The following is a 25,777-nucleotide window of genomic DNA, read 5'->3' as shown; positions in this document are numbered from 1 at the left end:
TTAACTCACACCTAGATTAATAATCAAGTTAGAGTTCTGTAAAAGGGCCCATAGAATCAGCGATTATAACGACCAAAAATATTTAGTTGTTGATCTCATTGATCTAATTCTGTAGATTCATCCTTAATATGCAGGAAGACATCAGATAACAGTTTTGTAAAGAGGTGTTTATTGACTTTCTCAATATAATACTTATTATAGAATATCACAAATAGAACATGTAATATAAATGTCACTACAATAATCACAACTATAATTTTCCTTTTCATTAAAAATTGTTGGTAAACTTGTAGAGAAAAGTTTATTGATCAGAGCTCAGGAGGACCTGAGGGTACTAACTGTAGGTGGCGAGGAGATAGTCTTATGAGAACTAGAGAAGGTGACTGTACTTATTTGGCACTGATTTGTCACCTCCTTCATAGTATGCAATGTGTAATACTCTACACAGACAATGAGAGCTCAATGAGTGTAGATAATTTCTAATTATTCACCCAGTATATTAGGTTAAGCTCATCTTCATTTCTGAGTTTTATTCACAAAACAATTTGAAGGGTCTGGTGTTCTGGGATGCAGCTTTCTTGAACAAAGTGGAAGTCCTTAGGGAAAGTCAGGGTCCACTTGTAATCCCATCTCTTAAGTGCACTTTTAAAACAATAGGTTTTTCTGGTTGAAGAATTGGTAGATTGTTTAATTTCAGTGGGATCTGCAAAAATTAAACAAGAATATTGGGAAACAATGAAGCAAATGAAGAAAAGATAGAAGCAAAGTAAAAAAGATGACATCAAGGGTAATGCTTTGCAATGATTTTAAAAAACTACTTTCAGCACCATACATGTTGGTTTCTTTGTACTTGTTCAGTGAGCTCTGTGAAGACTGGATAGTGAAAGCATTTACCATTCATCATTTAACAAAATGTTTATTGAGTATCTATTCTGTGCCAGGCTTGAGATTGTTCATGCTGGCTTCTGTTCCTTTTTATTTAAATTTTAAGCAAAGAGATATTTTCAAAAATCAAATCCAGATTATTAGGCATTATGTTAAACTATTTTAGAAAAGTCATATAAAGTTAATTTTGTGTATGATGAAACTTGCAAGATAATCCTCAGTAGGTGTTATATATTTCAATTAAATGGACAGTCTTCAACTTATAAGGAATTCATTAACTTCTTCCAACTGAACCCATCCAGTGTAATGATGGGAAGAGACCTTCAAGAAGCATTATGCTTTTGTTTTTTACATCTTCTCTTGATTTCCAAAGGAAATGCAAATGGGAAGCTTCTCAAGGCCTATAGTGTTTTGACTAATACTTTGAGCCCTCATTCTCACCAAGTCACTTCTTCAGTGTCAGGGGAGCAGCCAGCAGAGAAATGTTCTGATCTCAGTTAAGTGAAGGGCAGGGAAATTGTCATGGAAATTGAAAAGTGCCAGCTAGTAGGTGCTTGGGAACTTGCCAGGGAGTATCACCCCATCCCACGTGTGCCAGAGACCCGCTTTTATTCAGAGCTGAGCCTCTGTCTGTACACACTTAGAGGATGGATACACAGCTTCCCTAAAGCCACAAATAAGATTGAAACACTGTCTATTCTTCTTCTTTCCCATGCACAAAGCCTACTTTAGAATAGGAGTTGCATAGTAAATGCATAAGTCTTAGAAATAAGACTTATAGGGCCTTGCTTGATATAAATCAATGACAAGTATTCATTAAGTTTTTCAGAGAAAGGATTCCATATCTTTCTATTAATATGACTCATTATTTTTACATTTCAAATGGCATGAATATGTTTTTCCTGCAGATAGACACAAACACTCAAATATAAAAATGTCACATGTTAAATTTAAAAATTAAATAGCTTAAAACTTGTATCCAAGAACTCCAAATCAACTGCAGATCACTCCTTAAACATGTATAGAATGCCTGCAATGGATAATGTCCCCTGCAAGACGCTATTGGACTTTTATGAAAGAATTAAAACAAAACAACATAAATGGGGCAGAGAGGAGAAATTCTTAGAACAGAGAAAAGACTTACAGAATAAAACTGGTTGGTTTAATGAAAAGTATAAAATTAGTTGATAACAGCCTGCAATAAACTGTAACAAAGCAGAAGGATAATTGGCCCTGTACTCGATGGGGAAGGTTTCTTAGAGTGGCTTGGGGAATTGATGTAGGACTTGTAGGATAAGAACAAAATGAGAAGGAAAAGAAGAACATTCATAGAGCTATTATTGGGGTGAAAAGATGCACAGCTTGTATGAAGCAGGGAAGCAGCACTCCTGGAAGATAAGGTCAAATGGTCACAATGGCCTTGGACTATGAGCATCTTTTCTATCTGGCAGAAATGCGTTAAATTAGTGATTCTCAACATTGGCTTCAAGTGAGAACCAATGGGAGAGCTTTTAAAGCCACAACTCTGGGCAAATTAGTTTAGAATTTGTGAGATGATCCAGGCAACACGAATTTTTGAAGCTCCCCAGTGATTCCAATGTACAGTTAGTGGTTGAGAAACACTGTCATGAGAAGGCTTCTGCAAGTTCCAGTGGAGGGAAGCACCATTCAAAAGTCCTGACAAAGTAATCATTGCACTTCATGATTGTGCAAAACACTTCCTTATCTTTACAGTTGACATGCAACTGAATTTAAAATTTGCTCAAGTTCACAGAGACTGAACATAATTATACCATGCTAATCTATATTGACATTAGATGATCTTTATAGTTCTGTCTTTATAAAGTCACAGATTTTGAACTCCAGAAGAGATTCATCTTTAAGGATTATAGATAGCTCCAATTAGATTCTTTGTCCCACAGAGAAAATTATTAAAAGGTGAACAATAATTTTAAAAAATACATAGACTTCTCAGTTTAAAAACCTCCCAATAAACATTATTTACAAGAAAGTTTACTGACCTGAGTTTCTTCACAAGTTTCGAAGGAGAAGTTCTGAAGTGCTTTAATGACAGCTAGCTTTATGTTTGTGAGAGCAAACCTCATGCCAATGCAGTTTCGGGGCCCAGCTCCAAAAGGTATGTACCTGTAAGGATCTATGCTGTCCTTGTTCTTCTTACTGAACCTAGTTTCACAGTAGTAGACAAAAACAAGTTAATGAAACATAAAAACGATTAAAACTACACATTAGGCCGGGCATGGTGGCTTTTGGGAGGCGAGGCCTGCTTCAGCCTCCCAAAGTGCTGGGATTACAGGTGTTAGCCACTGCACCTGGCCGGCTATACATTTTTTGAAGGTTAAACCCATGTTTATTCAAATTTGATTTCTCAATATTTGATTATATTGTGAAAAAATTTTGATGGAGGAAAGTGATAATGCTCTTGTGGTTATGTGTTTTTGAAAGAGTACTTATATTTTAGAGAAAATTCTGAAATATTTACACGTTATTGCTTCAAGATAGCATTGTAGTCACAGAGAGGATTGTGATGGTGTGTGGACAGGGCAGCTGACATGCAGTATTGACTGTTGAGACAGGTGATGGACACATGGGGATGCATTAATACTATTCTATAGCTTGGTGTCTATAGATGATAGTTATGTGTATGTCAAACATTCTTCACACTGTTGTGACTTTTTTTTAGTATATGGATTTCTCACTGCCTGGTCCAGTTCCTGACACACGGTAACCACTTACTATCTGTTTGGTGACTGAATGATGCAAAGAGAAGTGCAATGAGTGGTCTCTGATTTTGTGTTGGTGCAGCCACAGGAGGCGGAAGCGCCGAGATGGAGGAAACACAGTCCTCTACTCCAGAAAACAGAGAACTTGGTCAATTCTGATTTGCTCTTCCAACAAGTATTATGTACAGAGTCTGTGCCAGCAGTAGGGACAGCATGCCTAACAAGACAAGGTCCCTGCCTTTGGGAAGTTTATAGTTAGGGGCCAGTAAAAGTCTAGATCCCAGGCCTCACCAACCAGTGCCCTACAAAGTTCATTCCAAATTTTCCTTTCCAAAATATCAACTATTTCCAGATTACAAACTGTGCCCAAAGCCTAACCTTGGCTCTGAATTCCCGGAAGATCATGCCCAACACTTCCAAGGAGGAACTTCTGAGAAGTCTAGAAAGCAGGTGACTTTGCTTTGGAAGAGTCACCAACAACTGAGAGTATAAGGGAGCCGGCACAGGACTGCAGACACAGACAGGACCAGAGGAACCTCTGCTTCCCTCTGTCCTCAATGAAGTGGCTTAAACCACCATGGATGAGGATGTCTCAGGACCTCAGCCTGCGCTTTTACAATTACATTACGCAAAACAGCAAGCAATGTTGAAAAAAAAGGAATGTGGAAACATGTCCTAAACATAGTACTAAATTCAGAGAGCTAAAGGGCACAGCAAAGAAAAACTGAAATGAATAACAAGCTTATATACTCAAAATAACGTTATGGTCAAATGAATTACAGCTTATGCATACATAAATATGTAGTAACATAAGATAGTAGATAGGTTATGGTTTACTTTGAAATGAAGTAAGCAGCAGTTCAAACTCAAATAAAATGTGATAGTGTACTAGTTTTTAAAAATGTCTGTATGCATAGAAAAATGCCTATAAGACATGCATTACATAGTTAATGAGGGTTGTTATAAGGTGTTTCCTAATCCATGGTTTGTAAAGTTTGACAGTTATCGTTTTGTAATAAAAAACTTCCAAAATAAAAAAGCACATATTCAAATGATTGCTATGTGCATCGAGAGAGGCAGAATATACTTGCACCAGGCTGGTTGAGGGAGGGCTCCCTTCCCAGGGGCCTTGTACCTTTCAGGGCAGAACTTCTCAGGCTCTGTCCAGTACTTTGGGTCATGGTGAAGAGCGTAGATTGGAACCATCACTGCTAACCCTTTGGGAATGAACACCCCATTGATTTCAATATCTTTTTTGCAGACCCTTGTAACTCTACTAACAACTGGGAATAATCTGAGCGTTTCATTCACCACTATGTCAAGGTACTCCATCTGTACCAGGGCATCGTAGGTGACAGGTGCCTGGGAAGAGAGAAACAGATTTGGATAAATTGAGATTTGGAATTAACTTTCAACTTAGTCCATGCAGTACTATTGAAGTGTTAGGAGCTCCAGAGAATAACTCGTACTGGTAAAAGATTGTTGCATGTATAAATTATTTTAATAACTGTCCATACCCAGCAATGTGCTCAATGGCCCATTGAGATGTGTGGAGGAGTTATGAATTTGGCACAATCCCCGACACAGAGACTGAAATCCTTGATGTTACCATTTCATGTGTTTTCTTTCTTGGGTGAACAAGCATGACTATTAGACGATGGCCATTTGAATCACCTAAAATATGCCAAAGGCAGTGTCACCTTTCCAAAGAGAGGCTATGCATCTATACCAAGGAAAGAGAAAATGTAAAAAAGCAAATCCTCTATTTCATACAATCATTTAAAATTGAAAAGTCCTGTTTAGACTGGGCATAGTGACTCATGCCTGTAATTCCAACACTTTGGGAGGCATGGTGGGTGGATCACTTGAGGTCAGGAGTTTGAGACCAGCCTGGCCAACATGGCGAAACCCTGTGTCTACTAAAAATATAAAAATTAGCCGGGCATAGTAGCACAAGCCTGTAATCCCAGTTACTTGGGTGGCTGAGGCACGAGAATCACTTGAACCCTGGAGGCGAAGGTTGCAGTGAGCCGAGATCACCGTACTGCTCTACACCCTGGGTGATGAAGCAAGACTCCATCCAAAAAAAAAAAAAAAAAAAAATGTGGAGAGTAACGCTGTGTTATATAAAAACTTTATAAATAGTTTGGGAATAAACTAGTTCCTTTGTAACCCAAATATGACAAAAGAATTTTTTTTTTTTTTTGAGACAGAGTCTCCCTCTGTTGCTCAAGCTGGAGTGCAGTGGTGCAATCTCGGCTCACTGCAAGCTCTGCCTCCTGGGTTCACACCATTCTCCTGCCTCAGCCTCCCGCGTAGCTGGGACTACAGGCGCCTGCCACCACACCTGGCTAATTTTTTCGTCTTTTTTAGTAGAGATGGGGTTTCACTGTGTTAGCCAGGATGGTCTTGATCTCCTGACCTTGTGACCTGCCCGCCTTGGTCTCCCAAAGTGCTGGGATTACAGGCGTGAACCACCGCGCCCGGCTGACAAAAGAACTTTATAACTGGAGAGGGCACAGAATTTCAGTACTATTGAGAGTTATAAACAGGATAGGAATCCTCCATGCAGTTCCATCCTCTCTTTCTCAAACAGTCTCCCACTTGTTCCTTTAGGCCTGGACTGTGAGCATAGATGAACATTCCTTTGTGTTCACCTCACTGCCAAACCAGGGCCAGCCCCAAGGCCAGGTCTCATTACACCACAAAGAATTCCAATTCTGACAGAATTCTGAAAACAGTGTGGGTAATATGTGACTAGCATTTGGTGTTATATTTGGAAGGTAATATTGTAGAGGGTAAGAGTTCGGCCCAGGCGTCAGGCACCCTGGTTCCTAGCTTGGCTTCTTCACCATTAGCTACTTGACTGGAGCATGAGAGAGGTGTGAGGCCGAGCTAAATCAGCCTGCCCAGCGCACCCAGCGCCAGGCTCCATCAGACCAACAGCTAGAACAGAGTGAGTCCAGCCAATATCAGCAGAACTCACTATCCAGACTTGTGAGCAATGAATGGTTGTTTTTAGATGCCATTGAGGTTTCTGGATATTTTTTACTTGGTGTTATGTTGGTGACAGATAATGGATGCAGCAGGATCAGCACTGTTTTACAAAGATCTTACACTTCTGCAAGAAGCATCCACTACTTATGTTTCTCCCTTTGTTCTTCCTCTTTAGAGCCTTTATGTGTAGTGTATATGAAAGGACTGATGCTTACACTTTTTGAAAAAATTATCCTGGCAAATGGTGAGGAGGGATTTTGCTGAGGCTTCACTTCTTCCCTCCTTCTCCAGGGATCGTCCACTCACCTTATTGGGCAAAACTGCGTCAATCTCCTCCTGCAGTTTCTGCTGGACATCAGGGTGAGTGGCCAGTTCATACATAATGAAGGGGAGAGTGGTGCTAGTTGTGTCATAGGCAGCAAAAATAATGATAATTGACTGGGCCACAAGCTCCAGATCAGACAGAGCTGAAAGGAGAGGAAAGACATTTTAGGAAAAGCAGCCAATGTAGATCATCACAGTTTAGAGGAAGCGAAATCCCAGTGAAGCTCCCAAATCTCTAGGGGCAACAATAGAAAAGCAAATTCAGTCACACTGGGGGTGGTTTCACTCTGATGTGTATCCTACAGAGCTAGAACAAGGCAAAATCATTTTAATCCAGTTTTTTCCAGGGTCTACGTGATTATGGGCCATCCACTCCAAATGATATCGTCCCCAACAGTTGCACAGCTGGATAACTTTCAGAGACAGCATTTCTGTCTAACAAACTCAGTGTTATGGGGATATCCCTTGGATAATCATAAAAGTACTTTATCTGTAAGTAAACATGGAGTAACATTCTCCCCAGGGAAGGTTTAAATTACTCTAGCTACCATATAGCTTGACAAACAATGAGAGAGTTTACAATGCTAAGGTTTGATTTTAGGGAAATATAAAGGATCTTTTCTCTAAGCATGTTTGAGGGAACCCAAGGGAAGAAGATTGGGCTACGGATCACCTCTTACCACTCAAAGTGTGGTCCACGGACCAGCAGCACCAGCAGCAGCTGGGAGCTTATTAGAAATGCAAAATCTCAAACCCTACCCTCAAACTGCAGAATCAAAATCTGAACTTTCATGAGGTGTGGTAATTTGTGTACCCAGCAAGGCTTGAGAAGCATGGATTACACCTTTGAGTGACATCAAGTAATAGAGTTCCTAGGGCACTAGTCTTAAAAATGGATGATCTCTGGATATATCAAAGCTACAAAGACAAAAATCTAGAAGTGAGGTGATTGACTGTAGTCCAGTGAATGGTTTTATTAAAACAGCAGGAGGCTGGGCACAGTGGGGCAAACCTTTAATCCCAGCACTTTGGGAGGTTGAGACAGGAGGATCATTTGAGGTCAGGAGTTTGAGACCTGGCCAACATGGTGAAACCCCACCTCTACTAAAAATACAAAAAAAACCCACAACTGGGTGTGGTGGTGGGCACCTGTAGTTCCAGCTACCCGGGAGGCTGAGGCAGGAGAATTGCTTGAACCCAGGAGGCAGAGGTTGCAGTGAGCCAAGATCAGGCCACTTCACTCTAGCCCGGGCCACAAAGTGAGACTCCATCTCAAATAATAATAATAATAATAACACAGCAGGAAGAATGCATTTATAGATGGGCATTGGTCAACATGAAATATAAAAACAGTAGGGTCCAGTGAGTGGAATTCATAGTGCCCATTCCATCCTGGCCCGATTCTCTCTGCTCCACTTCATGTTCACCGAACAGCATTTATGACGGCAGGTTGGCCTCCCTCTTGATATTTCTTTCGAGAAAAGCTTAGCACAGTCAGCAATTGGTCTGTTTGATCAGGACTGGATTAAGACCTTTAGAGACCTAGGGTACTAAAATAAATACGGTGCCCACTCCAACCATGTATTTCATAACTGAAAACAATACAAGATGAGTGTGAGAAAGGTCTACAGAGTTGTGATTTACTGGTGATAATTTTCGTGATGATGTTGTGGGTAAATTCAACTTTCCAATTATCTTATTCAGTTGGCATGAACACCAGGACACAGAATTGAAATGAAATCATAATCTCAAAGTGTAGATCTGCTACCCAGTAGGATCGGCACTAGCCTCAGGTGGCTACTTAAATTTAATTAATTAAAATTAGATATGTTTAAAAATTGTTCTTCAGTGGCAGCAGCTACATGTTCAGAACTTGATAGCCACATGTATCTAGTGATGTCTGTATCGAGCAATGAAACGATAGACTGTTTCCCTTTTCACACAAAGTTGTGTTGGGACAGATGGACAGATGATACATGACACATAGATAGACAAGTAGATGAAGACATAGATATATTTACAATGGTGTGTTTGAGTTAACTATTTCCTGCTCTTTATTTTTTACTTATTTTATTTATTTAGTATTATTTTTGAGACAGAGTCTCACTCTGTTGCCCAGGCTGGAGTGCAGTGGTGTGATCTCGGCTCACTGCAACCTCTGCCTCCCTGCTTCAAGCGATTCTCCCACCTCAGCCTCCCAAATAGCTGGGATTACAGGCGTGTGCCACCACACCCAGTTAGTTTTTGTATTTTTAGTAGAGACAGAGTTTTGCCTTGTTGGCCAGGCTGGTCTTGAACTCCTGACCTCAGGTGATCCACCTGCCTCGGCCTCCCAAAGTGCTGAGATTACAGACGTAAGTCACCATGCCCCACCTTCATTTCTTGCTCTTTAGAATTAGTTGTTAATATTCACAATTATGTCATATGGTTGTCAAACCTTGGTGGCTTGAAGTCGATCATGGTCATTATTTTGCAACCATCATAGTAATGATGGTTTCAGTCAAAACCGTCCATGGGTGGTGAAGCTAGTAGGTGAAAAATTGAAGAGGAAAAGGGCACTACACAGTCTTAGAGGTTTTCCCGCAGTTACTTTTCATTAGATAGGGGAAAAATAAAACCCGTCAGTAGATTAACCTGGTGAACACACTTTCACCAAGTGTTTCCAGTTAAAATCACCCTTATTTGGACAGTGTGTCTCCTGATTGGATGTTAGATGTACGTTTCCAAGCAGAGGTTCTGAGTAAGTGGATCTGGAGGAGGCTGAGAACTGGCATTTGATCTGATGCGGGTGATCCACAGATCACAGACCGACCTCCAGGCATGCCACACTTGTTCAGGGTTGCCCTTCAAGCCTGGGATGCGGCTATGCCTGTGTGCTTCTAGAAAGTGCCTCCAGCTATTGTTTATAACATCCAAATGTGTGCCTTTCTGGAATGTCGAAGAAATTCTCATTTTCCTGGAAAACTTTCTGCACATTTTCAGAACAGTGCCTTCTCTCCAACTGTCCCCATCAATAGCCCCCGGATATAGTCCTTGGTTACCTTTATGGGACTTTGTTTCTTTGGAATTCTGGGAGTCAATCATCTGTTGAAAGAAATCTACTCGGTGCTGGAAGCAAAAAGAGAAATTTTAATGACAGAAAGTCACTTGTGATGTCAGAAGTGAATCAGGATTCCAGTCCTAAGCACCCCTCCTGAGAATATGCTGCCTTTAAGTTCAGAAGTGTAATGGGTGTTGCCTGAGTCACCAATGTTTAGAATAAAATCACTCATCTAAAACCTTGGAGAGCAGCATGTTTCCTTGAGAGAAATCCATTTGTCATGTCTATCTGCTTTTTTGTCTTTGCCCTCCCTGATCCCCAGCTTCTCTGACCTTTGGACACAGCTTCCTGGCCAAAGAGTTGTCAGCTCATTCTCTAGTCATAATTTCTTGAACAGGAAGAAGTCCTGAATTTCAATCCTATTTGTTCTCCTGCCTTTATTCTTAACCAATGGACAAATAGATTAATCTCAGGATAATCCCAGGGGAGCTGTTTTGAATGCATCTTCAAATACTCCCCACTCCTAGAACTCTATACAATGTTCAGTGTCACCTAGGGGACCCAGTCCTGCATTCCTGACTTTGAGGCATCATCATCGGGCTGGTCTCCAGGGCTCATGAAGGCAAAGTTGGGTCAGTCAGCTTGCACCCACAATGCCCAGAGAAGACCCCTGCCCAGTCCAGGCTATGACAGGACTGAAATTTAGCATACACTTACTTCAGCAGGTAGCCTGGTAGGGACTTCTGCTGAAGAAAGTGTAAAAATAGCAGGCTTGGACTTGAAACGATTCCTTACTAATCTAAGAACTGAGGCAATTGTAATACCCGTAAAATAATTTTATGCAGTCATTTTTATCCAGTCAGATTTATTGGCAATTTTATACAGTCAAATTTATTGACAATTTTATACAGTCAAATTTATTGACAATTTACTGAAAGGAAGAGAAGCAGTAAAGCTTCTATCTCTACATTATTTATGCCATAATATACTGAAGTCTTGCCTATTATTAAATTCCAAATGCTGTTTCACTCATTCTCTTTCTTCCCCAAGCTTCACGTTCTTTATTCCCAGCAAAATTTAAAAACCCTCTTGCTCTAAACTTCTCTATCTGCCTTTAAAAAACACAGATAAGTGCACAGATCATACGTAAACAGCCCAAAAACATAATAAAAAAATGAACATTCTCATGTCACCACCACCAGATTTTACCTTTTGTTTATCTTTGAGGCGACTTTCTTTCATCCTTTCAATGGAATTTTTTAAAAAACGGGTAACATCTTTTGGAAACAAACCGATATTTAGGACTTCAAAAACTGGGGTAAGAAATGGAAAGAGTGCTATAGGAAAATTAAAAAGAAAAAGAAAAAATAAATCATCGTGAAAAATGTGAAATTTACCTACAGCAATTACAATTTTCTCTACCTATAGACTTCAGGGTTCTCAACCAGGATCCATTTCCTGTATGACCTTTGCCCCTCTTCCAGGCCAATGGCTGAGCAAGAGCAGATCCACACATGGCGGCCTCCACTATAGCAGTGAGATCAGTGGTCCCTTCTGCATCTTCAGAGTGACCAAAGGAACAGAATTAAATTCCCTGACTTCTTAGCCTTTATATACTGGACTAGAGTCTCTTTGGATAGCCCAGATCATAGCCTGCTGCTTTAATTAATCATGTTTTTCCATGAAATAGTAGTCAGGATAGAAACAATATGGCAAATGTCCTTCAACTACCATGGAACGAAACTAGAAATCAACAAGAGAAAGAGAATTGCCCTTTGGGAGGCTGAGGCAGGCAGATTGCTTGAGGTGAGGAGATCGAGACCAGCCTGACCAACATGGCGAAACCCCATCTCTACTAATGATACAAAACTTAGCCGGGTGTGGTGGCATGTGCCTGTAGTCCCAGCTACTCAGGACTCAGGCATGAGACTCGCTTGAACTGGGGAGGCAGAAGTTGCAGTGAGCTGAGATTGCACCACTGTACTCTAGCCTGAGTGACAGAATGAAACTGTCTCTCTCAAAAAAAAAGAAAAAAAAAAAAAAGAGAGAGAGAGAGAGAGAAAAGAGAATTGGAAAACTCACACATATGTGGAAATTAAACAATATATATATATTTTTTGAGACGGAGTCTCGCTCTGTCGCCCAGGCTGGAGTGCAGTGGCCGGATCTCAGCTTACTGCAAGCTCCGCCTCCCGGGTTCATGCCATTCTCCTGCCTCAGCCTCCCCAGTAGCTGGGACTACAGGCGCCCACCACCTCGCCCGGCTAGTTTTTTGTATTTTTTTTTAGTAGAGACGGGGTTTCACCGTGTTAGCCAGGATGGTCTCAGTTTCCTGATCTCGTGATCCGCCCGTCTCGGCCTCCCAAAGTGCTGGGATTACAGGCTTGAGCCACCGCGCCCGGCCACAATATACTTTTAAGTAACCAATGAGCTGAAGTAGAAAGCAAAAGGACAATTAGAAATTGTTTTGAGATGAAGAAAAATGAAGCCATGATATGCCAAAGCGTATGGGATGTAGCCAAAGCATGTTCAGAGGGAAATTTATAGCTGTGAATGTCACATAATCTCAAATCAATAACCTAAATGTATACCATAACACACTGAAAAATGAAGAGTAAACTAAAACTAAAGCCAGCAGAAAGGGAGAAATTAATAAAAACTGAAGTGTAACCTAATGAAGTAGAGATTTAAAAGCAATAAAGAAAAACAATGAAACCAAAAATTGGTTTCGTGAAAATATCATCAGCCGGGCATGGTGGCTCAAGCCTGTAATCCTAGCACTTTGGGAGGCCGAGGTGGGCAGATCACCTGAGGTGAGGAATTAGACCAGCCTGGCCGACATGGCGAAACTCCGTCCCTACTAAAAATGCAAAAATTAGCTGGGCGGGGTGGTGGACACCCATAATCCCAGCTACTCAGGAGGGTGAGGCAGGAGGATTGCTTAAATCCAGGAGGCAGAGGTTGCAGTGAGCCTAGATCATGCAATTTTTTTGAGACTCCGTCTCAAAAAAAAAAAAAAATCAAAACTCAAAACTCATGGACATAGAGAGTAGAAGGATGGTGACCAGAGTCTGAGAAGGGTAGTGGGGGTGGGGGAGGTAAGGATAATAAAAGGCTACAAAAAATAGTTAGAAAGAATGAATAACACCTATGATTTGATAGCACAACAGAGTGACTATAGTCAATAATAACTACATTTTAAAATCACTTAGAGTGCAACTGGAATGTTTGCAGTTCAAGGGATAAATGCTTGAGGGGATGGATTCCCCATTCTTCATAATGCTCATATTTCACATTTTATGTCTGTATCGAAATCATCTCATGTACCCCATAAATATATACACCGACTATGTATCCACAAAGGTTAAGAATAAAAAATTAGCTTCAAAAATAAAGCTCAAGGCCGGGTGCAGTGGCTCATGCCTATAATCCTAGCACTTTGGGAGGCTGAGGCAGTTGGATCACCTGAGGTCAGGAATTCGAGACCAGCTTGACCAACAGTAAAAACCCTGTCTTTACTAAAAATACAAAAAGTAGCCGGGCATAGTAGTGCATGCCTGTAGTCCTAGTTACTCGGGAGGCTGAGGCAGGAGAATCGCTTGACCCCAGGAGGTGGAGGTTGCAGTGAGCCAAGATTGTGCCATTGCACTCCAGCCTGAGCAACAAGAGCAAAATTCCATCTCAAAAAAAAGCTCAGATGTTACCACAAAAGAGAAAATATCATCAGAATTGGCAAATCTTTAACTACACTGATGAAGAAATAAAAAGAGATGACTCAGTTTACTAGTCTCAGAAGTAAAAGAGGGGAAATAATTACTACTGACATTTAAGAAAAATAAAAAGTAGTATAAAGATATTCTCTTAACAATTCTATTATTAGAACAATTGTATAAATTAGATAACAGGTAAAATGGACAAATTATTTGAAAGACACATACTACAGAAACTGAGTTGGAAAGAAACAGACAATCCGAATAGATCTATAACTTGTAAACGGATTGAATCAGTAATCAAAACTACCCACAAAGAAAAGGCCAGGCCAGATAGTTCCAATAATGAATTTTACCTAATATTTAAAGGAGAATTAATACCCATTCTACAAACACTTTCAAAAACTAGGAAATGAGGAAACATTTCCAAATTCATTCTATAAGGCCAGTATTACCATCATATTAAAACTGGACAAATACATCACAGGATAAAGAAACTACAGACTAACAGATCTTGTAAATATAAATGCACAAATCCTTGACAAAATACTAGCAAACTGGATCAATCTAGCAACATATAAAAATAATTATATACCATAACCAAGAGGGGTTTACCCCAGGAAAACAAGATTGTGTAATACACCATGTGAATTCAATGAAAACACACAGTGGTCTCAGTATGTTCGGTAAAAGCATTTGACAAAAATCCAAAAGCCGTTTGTGATAAAAACACTCAACAACTAAAAACAGAAGAGAATTCTTCCACCTGATAAAGGGCATCTATGAAACCCATAGCTAACCATACTTAATACCTTTCCCCCTAAGATCATGAATGAGACAAGGATACCTCTCTCAGTACTTCCATTTACCTATTAAAACTAATAAATGTGTTCAGAAATATTTGAAGATACAAGGTCCGTATACAGAAATAAACTGTATTTCTGTACATTACAATATACAATCCAAAAGTGGAATTAAAAAATTGTTACCATAGCATCAAAATATTAGTGATACACTTTTTAGGAATAACATTAACAAAAGTGCAAAACCTAGACTCTGAAAAATACAAAACACTGTTGAAATAAATGAAAGAGGCCGGGCGTGGTGGCTTACGCCTGTAATCCCAGCACTTTGGGAGGCCGAGGTGGGTGGATCATGAGGTCAGGAGATCGAGACCATCCTGGCTAACATAGTGAAACCCCGTCTCTACTAAAAATACAAAAAATTAGCCGGCCGTGGTGGTGGACACCCATAATCCCAGCTACTCAGGAGGCTAAGCAGGAGAATGGCATGAACCCGGGAGGCAGAGCTTGCAGTGAGCCGAGATCGCGCCACTGCACTCCAGCCTGGGCGACAGAGCGAGACTCCTTCTCGAAAAAAAATATATATATATAAATATAAATAAATAAATAAATGAATGAATGAAAGAGTATCTAAATAAAAGGAACCACCACCCCATGTTCACAGATCAGAAAACTTAAAAAAGTCAAAATGGCAATACTTCTCAAATGGATCTGCAGATTTAATGTATTATCAGCATCTTAGCTAGATTCTTTGTAGAAATTGACAAGTTGATTTTAAAATTGATTTGGAATTGTAAGGGATGCAGGGTAGCCAGAACAATGTTGAAAAAGAATCAAGTTGCAGGACTCATACTTCCCAATTTCAAAACTTACCACAAAGCTGTAATAACCAGGACAATGTGATACTGGCGTAAAGATAGAAGTATAGTTCAACAGAATAGAATTTACAGTCCAAAAGAAATCCACACGTCTCTGGTCCACTGAACTTTGAGGAAGGTGTCATGATCATTGAATGGGGACAAAATCATCTTTTCAACAAATGGTGCTGGGACAACGGTATAGCCAAGTGTAAGAATAAAGCCAGGCCCTCACGTCACACTGCATGTAAAATGAAACTCAAGATGCATCAAAGACCTAAACAGAAGAGCTAAAACTATACAACCCTTAAAAGAAAACCAAGGGGACAAATCCATGACCTCACAACTGGCAATAGATTCTTAGATTTGATACCTACAGGATAAGCAATAAAAGAAAAATATACAAGTGGTGCATCATCAAAATTAAAGTTCAAAGAAGTTCAAAGAAGATACAGTTCAAAGAAGATAAAGTTCAAAGAACAATACCAAGAAACTAAAAAGACATGTATAGAATGGGAGAACAATTTTGCAAATATATGCCTGAGAAGGAAGTTGTATGTAGAATATGTAAAGAACTCTTACAAATTAACAAAAAGAATTCAGCTGTATATGGGCAAAAGACTTGAACAGACATTTATCTAAATAAGATATAAAGATGGCCAATGTTGCTCAATTTCATTAGTCATTAGAGAAAAGTAAATCAAAATCACAATGAGACCAGTTCACATGTAGTAGGGTGTCTATAATTAAAAGAAACGAGAAAACCAAGTGCTGGCAAGAATGTAGAGAAATTAGAATGCTTATACATTCCTGGTAAAATGGTGCAGCTGTTGTGGGAAACAGTTTAGAAACTCCTTAACAAGTGAAACATAGAATTACTGCTATAAAACCCACCAATTCCACTGCTGAATATATACCTAAAAGAAGAAAAATCAAGTATTCAAATATAAATTTGTAAACAATTATTCACAGCAGCACTATGCACAATAGTTGAAAGGTAGAAACAATGCAAATGTCCGCCAACTATGAACGGATAAGCAAAATGCAGCATATCTATACAATGGAATATTATTCGGTCATAAAAAGAAATGAAGCACTGATCCATGTTTTAACATGAATTAACTTTGAAAATGTAATGCTAAATGAAAGAAGTCAGTCACAAAGACCACATATTATATGAGTCAATTTATATGATATGTCCTAGATGAGGCAAATCTAGAGACAGAAAGTAGATTAGTGGTTGCTTAAAGCTGAGGGGGGTTTTGGGGCTGCGTGCAGTTGCTCACTCCTGTAATCCCAGAACTTTGGGAGGCCAAGGCAGAAAGATGGCTTGAGGCCAGGAGTTCAAGACCAGCCTGGGCAACATAAAAAAGGTGAGGAAGGCAGGGCACCGTGGCTCACGCCTGTAATTCCAGCACTTTGGGAGACTGAAGCAGGCAGATCATGAGGTCAAGAGATCGAGACCATCCTGGCCAGCATGGAGAAATCCCGTCTGTACTAAAAATACAAAAATTAGTTGATGTGGTGGCACATGCCTGTAGTCCCAGCTACTTGGGAGGCTGAGGCACAAAAATTGTTTGAACGTGGAAGGCGGAGGTTGCAGTGAGCCAAGATCATGCCACGAACTCTAGCCTGGCGACAGAGCGAGACTCCCTTAAAAAAAAAAAAAAAAAAAAGGCCAGGCGCAGTGGCTCACACCTGTAATCCCAGCACTTTGGGAGGCTGAGGCGGGCAGATCATGAGGTTAGGAGTTAAAGACCAGCCTGACCAGCATGGCAAAACCCTGTCTCTACTAAAAATATGAAAATTAGCCGGGCGTGGTGGCGTGCACCTGCAATCCCAGCTACTCAGGAGGCTGAGGCAGAAGAATCACTTGCACCCAGGACGTGGAGGTTGCAGTGAGCCCAGATCGCACCACTGCATTTCAGCCTGGTGACAGAGCGAGACTCTGTCCAAAAAAAAAAAAAAAAAGAAAAGAAAAGAAAAGGTGAGGAAGATTGGAAGGGGATGATGGTTAAATGGTGTGTGGCTTCTGAGTTTACAAAAAATGTTCAGAAGTTTGCAAAAATGTTCAGAAGTTAACAATGGTGATGGTTGTGCATATCTTTAAATGTATCAAAAACCATTGAATTATACATTTTAAGTAGGTGAATTATATGGTATGTGAATTTTGTTTTCAATAAAGCTGTTTTTAAAAATTAGATGAGAGAGAGAGAAATAACATAAAAGTCCACATACATATTGAGAGTAAAAAGGGATCCAAAAAATCCAATTTTAAAAGCTTCTTCATATTTTTCAGAAAGGGATCTTGTGGGTTGTTGAGGGAATCCAAGTTCACTCCAAACAATGTGCCAGTGATTACATCCATGGTGTAGGCCCCAAAGAAACTGAGTAGAGTAAGACATGGAAAGTTAAAACCAGCACCTCTTTACCTTCCTTCTGCTATACACACGGCAAGAAGTGCTATGTCAGAGCAAGACAGGTGAAAACCCACACACATTCACAACAACCTGCTGCATCATCTTCCATCATACTCAGGAGGCATTTATTGGGTACCAGTGATGCAGCTGGCCCTGTCCTGGGAGTGATGGAGACACTGAGGTGAGTTAGACCCACCTCTGAGCTCAAGGATCTCAGTCACAGGGAGACACAGACCCAATAATCAGACAATTACAGTTGTCTGTGTTGAGTGTGGATGGTAAAAGGTGCGTCAACACTGTGCTTCTGCAGGACAAGAATAAAATCATTAACTCTTTCTCGGCCAATCAATAAATTTGACATTGCCAGACCCCAGAGTCTACGCCCAGAGCTGATGTCTCTTCAGCACTTTACAGAACAGCCACACCCTGTTCAGACTTGCTATGAACATCATGTCTCTGCTACACTCCCTGATAAGGCTCCTGAAACACCTACTCTTCCCTGGCTCCTGGGATCTGACGTTGCTCTGAGGGCAGATTGTTTTTGTAAAAGTAAGAACTAAGAGTGATATTGATTAAAGGAGTAATAGATCACTCCAAAGTTGATCGGGGTATCCCATAGCCGAGTGGCCACGTGTCCCCAGTCTGCCCAGGACAGGCTGAGTTTACACGTGTTGTTCCAATATAATTTAAATTATATTCCAGTTCAGACAATAAACAATAATAGCATTGCCCTACCTATAGCCTTTACAGAGTCTTTTAAAATTTAAGATTGGAGAAATCAGAAGTGGTGGGAAGGTTTGATAGTTCACATTTTGGTGGTATCCTCAGCAAAATAATGAAGGGATTAAAGTTATTCCAATTTCTTCATTGTAACTTTCCTGCCCCAGTCACTGCCAGCCAACAGCTCAAACACGTACCCCTCCCACCACTCCATAACGTCTATGCTCAAAACTTTAGTACAATCAGGTTTTTATTTTTTCTTTCTACACAATGTATTATTCTTTTGGAATATCCAAGGGGACAATGTAACAGGTAAGTTATTCCTGGCTCCTGTGCACAGGGGACAAGATCCTTTTTTCTCAGCTTCCTAGCTTTCTTTTGTGAGCAACACCATCGTGGGTGGCCTATTGGAGCTGCAACACCACAGTTCTGCTTTTGTCCGGCCACTGGAGTAACGCAACGGTGGGAATATCAGCTCCACTGCAGGCAGCTGGAGGGGCTCATGACAGCTCAGAACCTCAAGACTGTGCTACTTACTCTTTCAAGTTGGTGGGCTTGCTGTTCTCTGCTTCCTGCCTCAGGCTTCTCACCAACATATCTCCACACTGGGAAATGATGGGGACCATCTAAAACACAACACCACCCAGAGTTAACTATGCAGACTCGAGTCTCAGAAGGACATGGCTTTGCCCAGCATGGAAGAGTCAATGATATTTTGTAATGACTGACCATGTCCTCTAGGACATAAATAGAAAACACTGCCCCCCGCCCTTCATTTTTTTTGAGACAGAGTTTCGCTCTTGTTGCTCAGGCTGGAGTGCAATGGCACGATCTTGGCTCACTGCAACCTCCGCCTCCAGGTTCAAGCAATTCTTCTGCCTCAGCCTCCTGAGCAGCTGGGATTACAGGCATCCGCCACCATGCCTGGCTAATTTTTGTATTTTTAGTAGAGATGGGGTTTCACCATGTTGGCCAGGCTGGTCTCAATCTCCTGACCTCAGGTGATCCACCCACCTCGGCCTCCCAAAGTGCTGGGATTACAGGCATGGGATTACATGCCCAGTTGAAAAGACCCTTTTTAGAAAACTCAAACTCCGTGGACTACCCATTAGAGAGGAACTATGATGATACTCACTACCTGTCTCCAGATTCATCCTTTAAGTTTCTAATTATAAGTCACCTTATTTTCTTACTTCCTTGAATTTTACACTGGTGAAAGCTGGAGATAGCAGTGTTCGTATTCTCTTCCATTCTTCATCTTCAGCAAAACTTAGGGCACTTTTCATAAATCCCATTGGACCTAAAGGCTAGAGTTCAAAGCAGAAGCATTTTGTCCTTCGTAAGTTTTAGAGATCTCCATGGTTGTAGAAAATGTGTTAAACAGACATCATGAATTGAACAAATACTTAGTAACTGTCTACTGGGTGGCAGGCCCTATAACTAGATGCTCAATAAAGATTTATCTTGAATGTGTAGCCTCCTGTAAGCATATGGAAGGGGGATGGTGGAACTGAGGCAAGTGGTGTGGTTTCTAGTCACTATATCCCAGTCTCCTCTTAAATGCATGGTTTCCACATGGAAGAGAACCAGTTCTTCCAGTAGAATAGATGGGAACAAGACCTAGCCTCTCCTCCAGGGTTGTGCAAAGCAGAAAGGGATTGGTGACAGAGAGGCAGGTTGGCAGATTGCACATTGCCTCAGAGCATCTCTGTCTTTAATACATCTATAGCATGAGAAACTTGACAGAGGAGTGGTTTGATTTAGTGACTTTTGAAAAAAAATTAGTAATAAGTAAAAGACTAAGAATGTACTTTGAAGAAACAATGCAATTACATGAAAAGTCCCTTTCTTTTATTTCCCCTCCCAGGATTAGAGGAAAAATAAGGAAAATAATGCTATTTCCCAACTTGGGACAGGCCTATCCGTCCAATAACTTGAAATATTCTTCCATCTTCCCAAACTGTATTTTAAAATGGAGAATTTCAATGCTTATTTATGATAAAACTCGGCAAACTAGGAAGAAAGAGAAATACCCTCAATTTGATATTCTGGAAAACAAGGAAAAAAATATACAAAAAACCCCTCAGCTTAATCACACTTAATGGTGAAAAAATGAATGCTTTTCTCCAAGATCAGAAACAATACGAAATATCCATTCTCGCCATTCTTATTCAACATCATATTGGATGTGTCAGTGCAATAGACAAGAAAAAATTAAAGGCATACAGATTGGACAGGAAGAAATAGAAGGGCCTCTATTTTCAGGTGACATAAAGGTCAATGTAGAACCTCTCTAGGAATATGCAAAAAGACTTCTAGAGCTAAAAGGTGAGTTCAGCAAGGGTGTAGAACACAAGATCAACATGCAAAAATCAATCATGCAATTGTTTTTTTCACGCATTGTTATTTCTACGCAATAACAATGACTATCTGAAAATACAGTAAAAAAATTGTTTACATGTCAGTGAAAATGAAATACTTCAGGTGTGAATCTAACAAAACATGTACAGGATCTCTATGCTAGAAATTACAAAATGTTGATGAAGGGAATAAAAGAAAACCTAAAGAAATGGAGAGGGATACTATGTTCATGTTTTGAAAGACTCAGCGTAGTAAAGATACAGATTTTCCCTAAACGGACCTGTAGGTTTAATTCAATACTTATCAAAATCTCAGCAGATTTGTTTGTAGACATTGACAAGCTTGTTCTGAATTTGCATGGAAAGGAAAAGGGGCCAGGCATGGTGGCTCATGTCTGTAGTCCCCGCACTTTGGGAGGCCGAGGCAGGCGGATCACCTGCGGTCAGGAGTTCGAGACCAGCCTGGCCAACATGGCGAAACCCCATCTCTACTAAAAGTACCCAAAATTAGCTGGGCGTGGTGCCACACGCCTGTAATCCCAGCTACTTGGGGGACTGAGGCAGGAGAATCACTTGAACCCGGGAGGCAGAGGCTGTAGTGAGCCAAGATTACACCACTGCACTCCAGCCTGGGTGACAGAGGGAGACCTTGTCTTAAAAAAAAAAGAAAAGAAAAAAGAACAAGAAGAACTAAAACAATTCTGAAACAATAAATAAAATGTGAGGAATCCCTCTACATGATGTTAAGAGTTACTGTACAGGCCGGGTGAGGTGGCTCACGCCTGTAATCCCAGCACTTTAGGAGGCCGAGGCGGGCGATCACAAGGTCAGGAAATCGAGACCATCCTGGCTAACATGGTGAAACCCCATCTCTACTAAAAATGCAAAAAATTAGCCGGGCGTGGCGGTGGGCGCCTGTAGTCCCAGCTACTCGGGAGGCTGAGGCAGGAGAATGGCGTAAACCCAGGAGGTAGAGCTTGCAGTGAGCCAAGATCACCCACTGCACTCCAGCCTGGGTGACTGAGTGAGACTCCGTCTCAAAGAAAAAAAAAAAAGGTTACTATACAGCTACTATTGTCACCACAATGTGGTACTGGTGGAGGAATAAACACAGTGATCAATGGGACAAAATAGTTAATGAGAAGTAGATGCTTAGGTTAGGTGCGGTGGCTCACGTCTGTAATCCCAGCACTTTGGGAGGCCCAGGTGGGCGAATCACTTGAGGCCAGGAGTTTGAGACCCATCTGGCCAACATGGCAAAACCCCGTCTCTACTAAAATACAAAAATTAGCCAGGCATGATGGTGCCCGGCTGTGATCCCGGCTACTTGGGAGGCTGAGGCACAAGAATCACTTGAACCCAGGAGGCAGAGGTTGCAGTGAGCTGAGATCGCGCCACTGCACTTCAGTCTGGGTGACAGAGCGAGACTCTGTCTCAATTTAAAAAAAAGAAAAAAAGTAAAAAAAGAGATGCACAGAAATATGCTCAACTGATTTTTGACAATTGTGAAAAAGTAACCCCATAGAGGGCAAGTAACCTTTCCAAAAATGGTGTTGGAAAAATTGCACAGCCACAGGCCACAGAAAATGAACTATGATCTAAACTTTATATCTTATGCAAAAAATTAACACAACGTATCATAAACTTAAATGTAAAGCATTAAATCATGTAACCTTTTTTTTTTTTTGAGACTGAGTCTTGCTCTGTTGCCAGGCTGGAGTGCAGTGGCGCAATCTTGGCTCACCGCAACCTCTGCCTCCTGGGTTCAAGTGATTCTGCTGCCTCAGCCTCCCAAGTAGCTGGGACTACAGGTGCCCACCACCACACCTGGCTGATTTTTGTATTATTAGTGGAGACAAGTTTTCGCCATGTTGGCTAGGATGGTCTTGATCTCCTGACCTCGTGATCCGTCCACTTCGGCCTCCCAAAGTGCTGGGATTATAGGCGTGAGCCACCTTGCCCTGCCTTGAACCATATAACTTTTAGAAAAAACACCAGCGACAAAGTGTACTAGGAGAATAATTTACAATAAAAGCGCAATCTATAAAAGAAAAATGGATAAATTGGCCTCCTCGAAATAAAAAAAAAGTTTTCTCTACTATAGACCCTGCGAAGAGGAAAAAACAAGCTACACATTGTAACAACAGGAGAATATCAGCAGAGAGCCTGCTGGTGATAGAACAGATCTGTATATATTGCTGATAGTCATGCAATTATATACATGGGTACATTCACATAATGCTACACACACACGCATATACACCCACACAAATGAGGGCACCTAAAGCAGGAACTCTGAACAAGCTCTGTGGATTGTGTAGAATGTCAATTTTCTGTTACTAGAGTGACAGAAATACACTGTATCTATAGTTAAATAAGACATCACCATTGGGGGAAACAGGAGGAAGCACAAAGCACTTTCCTGTACATTTTTCGGGCAAGTTTCCATGAATATATAATTATTAAAAAATAAAAAATTTGATTAATACATTTGAAAATATAGGCCTACCATCCGGTTTGTGAAGACAGAGTAACATTCTTTCACTAGCACTGTTTTGATCATGTCGGGATCCATGATGACCAGCATGGGCTGCTGTCCCTCATACAGCCTGTGTGGGGGGAAAACAGAGCTGACTAAACCTCACATGTCTGATTCTGCAGCTGGAACCACACCAAGGAATCTAGATTTTGATCCTGACATTCCATCATCCATACTTGTAGTTGTGCAATACACAGCAGAGCTAGCTCCAAGGTCAATTAGGGTATGACACAGAGTAACATTCTCACCACAGAAGCCACTTAAGTCTTCATACATTGAAAGGTGATGTGGCTCAAACAGGAAAGAGACATTGAAAGACAAAAGAGCTCTTCAAAGAGATCATGGTTAGAAATGACAGAAGCATTTGTTATGTCCAGGTGGTATATAGTTGGACATTCCCTATACCATTCTCCATAATCTCTTGTGTGTTTAAAGTATTTCATTATAGGCTGGGTGCAGTGGCTCACACTTGTAATTCCAGCACTTTGGGGAGGCCAAGGTGGGTGGATCACTTGAGGTCAGGAGTTCGAGACAAGCCTGGCCAACATGGTGAAACCTGGTCTCTACTAAAAATACAGAAATAAACTGGGCATGGTGGCTCATGCCTGTAATCTCAGCTACTTGGGAAGCCGGGGCAGGAGAATCACTTGAACCTGGGAGGTGGAGGTTACAGTGAGCCGAGATTGCACCACTGCACTCCAGCCTGGCCAACACAGTGAGACTCCATCTCAAAATAAAATAATAAAATAAAACAAACAGTTATGTAATCCTCTTCCTTATTATTTTTTAAAATACTGTCTTCTTTTATCTTCTTGTTAACCAAAAAGTGACAGAGACAGGAGTCTTGATTAATAGTTTCCTTTAGCCAAAGTTTGAGAATACATCTGGGAAGAACACCAGCCACAGGAGGTTCTGTGACCTGTGCTTTATCTAAAGAGGGTTTTGGGAACTTCAGAATTTAAAGGAGAAAGAGCAAGCAGGAGAGAGAAGAGGGAGAGTGTGTAGGTAGTGAGGCAAATGGTCACATTCTTGCAAGGCTCTGAGAAGTGCTCAGCAAATCTGCATTTTGCTTGTGAAAAGAGGGCATAGAGGAAAAAGTCAGTTATACATTTGTATTGTGACAAGGAAATCTTCGTTTTAAATAAGATAATGCAAACATGTGAAAAGAGAGGATAGAGGCAAAGTCAATTACGCATTTAACTCTGATTAGGTGGAGGGATAATTTCCTGGTCTTGTCCTTGTCCTGTGCCTACCGAGATAAACTGGAAATTGACATTGTCAGGGTAAGTGAGATTCAACAGAACTTGGTTTTAAGGGCTGGTTCATGGTGGGGAAGGAGGATATGTATCCTAAAAGATTTCAGGACTCATAAGGGATGTCCTTGTGAGAAACTTATGAGGGAGGCCATCTGGGGAGATATCATTTTGGGAATCTGGCTTTTGTATGAGGTTATGACACGGCATTGTGAAATTACAGCTATATGATTTGAACTAAAGGAAGGCAGTATTGCATGACTCAGTTTCCAACCATAACTTTTCATTTTGGCATAGTGAGTTTGGTCATATTTTTGCTATTAATTTAGTCAAGATAACTTTTAAGCATAGACATGACCATTTTATGCGTCCTTTAAAAAATTTGATCTTTTAATTGTTTAGAATAAAAGGTCATCAAAATTTTAAATTTAGAAGTCTTAATTCAAAGACTCCCACTATTTTGTCATTGACAATTAGAATTTCTAATGAAGTACTTATTCTAATAGCACATAGAGAGAGAGAGAGAGAGGCTGGGAAGGTGGCCTTGTTATGCAAAGAAAACCTCAGAGAATGTGTTGGATCCTTTTCTACTCTTCCCTAGATTCAGACAAGGGAAGTTCTGGTAAGGCCACATTAAAATGTGTCAAAATTGGGAGGCTGAGGTGGGAGGATCACTGGAGCTCAGGAGGCAGAGGCTACAATGAGCCAAGACGGTGCCACTGCACCAACCTGAGTAACAGAGTGAGACTCCATCTCAATTAACAAAAATGTGTAGGGTGTGGTGGTTCACACTTGTAATCCCAGCACCTTGGGAGGCCAAGGCGGATGGATCAGGAGGTCAGGAGATTGAGATCATCCTGGCTAACATGGTGAAACCCTGTCTCTGCTAAAAATACAAAAAATTAGCTGGGAGTGGTGGCAGGTGCCTGTAGTCCCAGGTACTTGGGAGGCTGAGGCAGGAGAATGGCATGAACCCGGGAGGCAGAGCTTGCAGTGAGCCGAGATTGCACCACTGCACTCCAGCCTGGCCAATACAGTGAGACTCCATCTCAAAATAAAATAATAAAATAAAACAAACAGTTATGTAATCCTCTTCCTTATTATTTTTTAAAATACTGTCTTCTTTTA

The 25,777-nt window shown here is 40.8% G+C and overlaps 1 protein-coding gene across 4 annotated transcripts in view; it reads right to left on the bottom strand.

Moving 5' to 3' along the window:
- Positions 1 to 504: 504 nt before the first annotated feature.
- LOC105513066 (cytochrome P450 3A43) overlaps positions 505 to 25,777 on the bottom strand; it is a 39,891-nt gene continuing 14,618 nt past the window's right edge. For 2 of the 4 annotated variants that reach the window (XM_011943848.1, XM_011943849.1), the window contains 10 exons: positions 23,367 to 23,466; positions 19,691 to 19,804; positions 19,035 to 19,123; positions 17,596 to 17,744; positions 11,197 to 11,324; positions 9,989 to 10,055; positions 6,930 to 7,090; positions 4,762 to 4,988; positions 2,907 to 3,069; positions 505 to 703 (listed from right to left, as the gene is read on the bottom strand). In XM_011943848.1, the coding sequence (XP_011799238.1) occupies positions 608 to 703; positions 2,907 to 3,069; positions 4,762 to 4,988; positions 6,930 to 7,090; positions 9,989 to 10,055; positions 11,197 to 11,324; positions 17,596 to 17,744; positions 19,035 to 19,123; positions 19,691 to 19,804; positions 23,367 to 23,466 (1,294 nt within the window). In that variant the 3' untranslated portion in view covers positions 505 to 607. The remainder of the gene's footprint in view (positions 704 to 2,906; positions 3,070 to 4,761; positions 4,989 to 6,929; positions 7,091 to 9,988; positions 10,056 to 11,196; positions 11,325 to 17,595; positions 17,745 to 19,034; positions 19,124 to 19,690; positions 19,805 to 23,366; positions 23,467 to 25,777) is intronic. The other 2 variants (XM_011943850.1, XM_011943851.1) reach the window with 2 other exon arrangements.

The sequence above is a fragment of the Colobus angolensis genome, unplaced genomic scaffold (genome assembly GCF_000951035.1).
Source record: "Colobus angolensis palliatus isolate OR3802 unplaced genomic scaffold, Cang.pa_1.0 Scaffold222, whole genome shotgun sequence".
Taxonomy (NCBI): Eukaryota; Metazoa; Chordata; class Mammalia; order Primates; family Cercopithecidae; genus Colobus; species Colobus angolensis.
The sequence above is the reverse complement of the archived record's forward strand: the minus strand, read 5'-3'. Positions and strand labels throughout refer to the sequence as shown.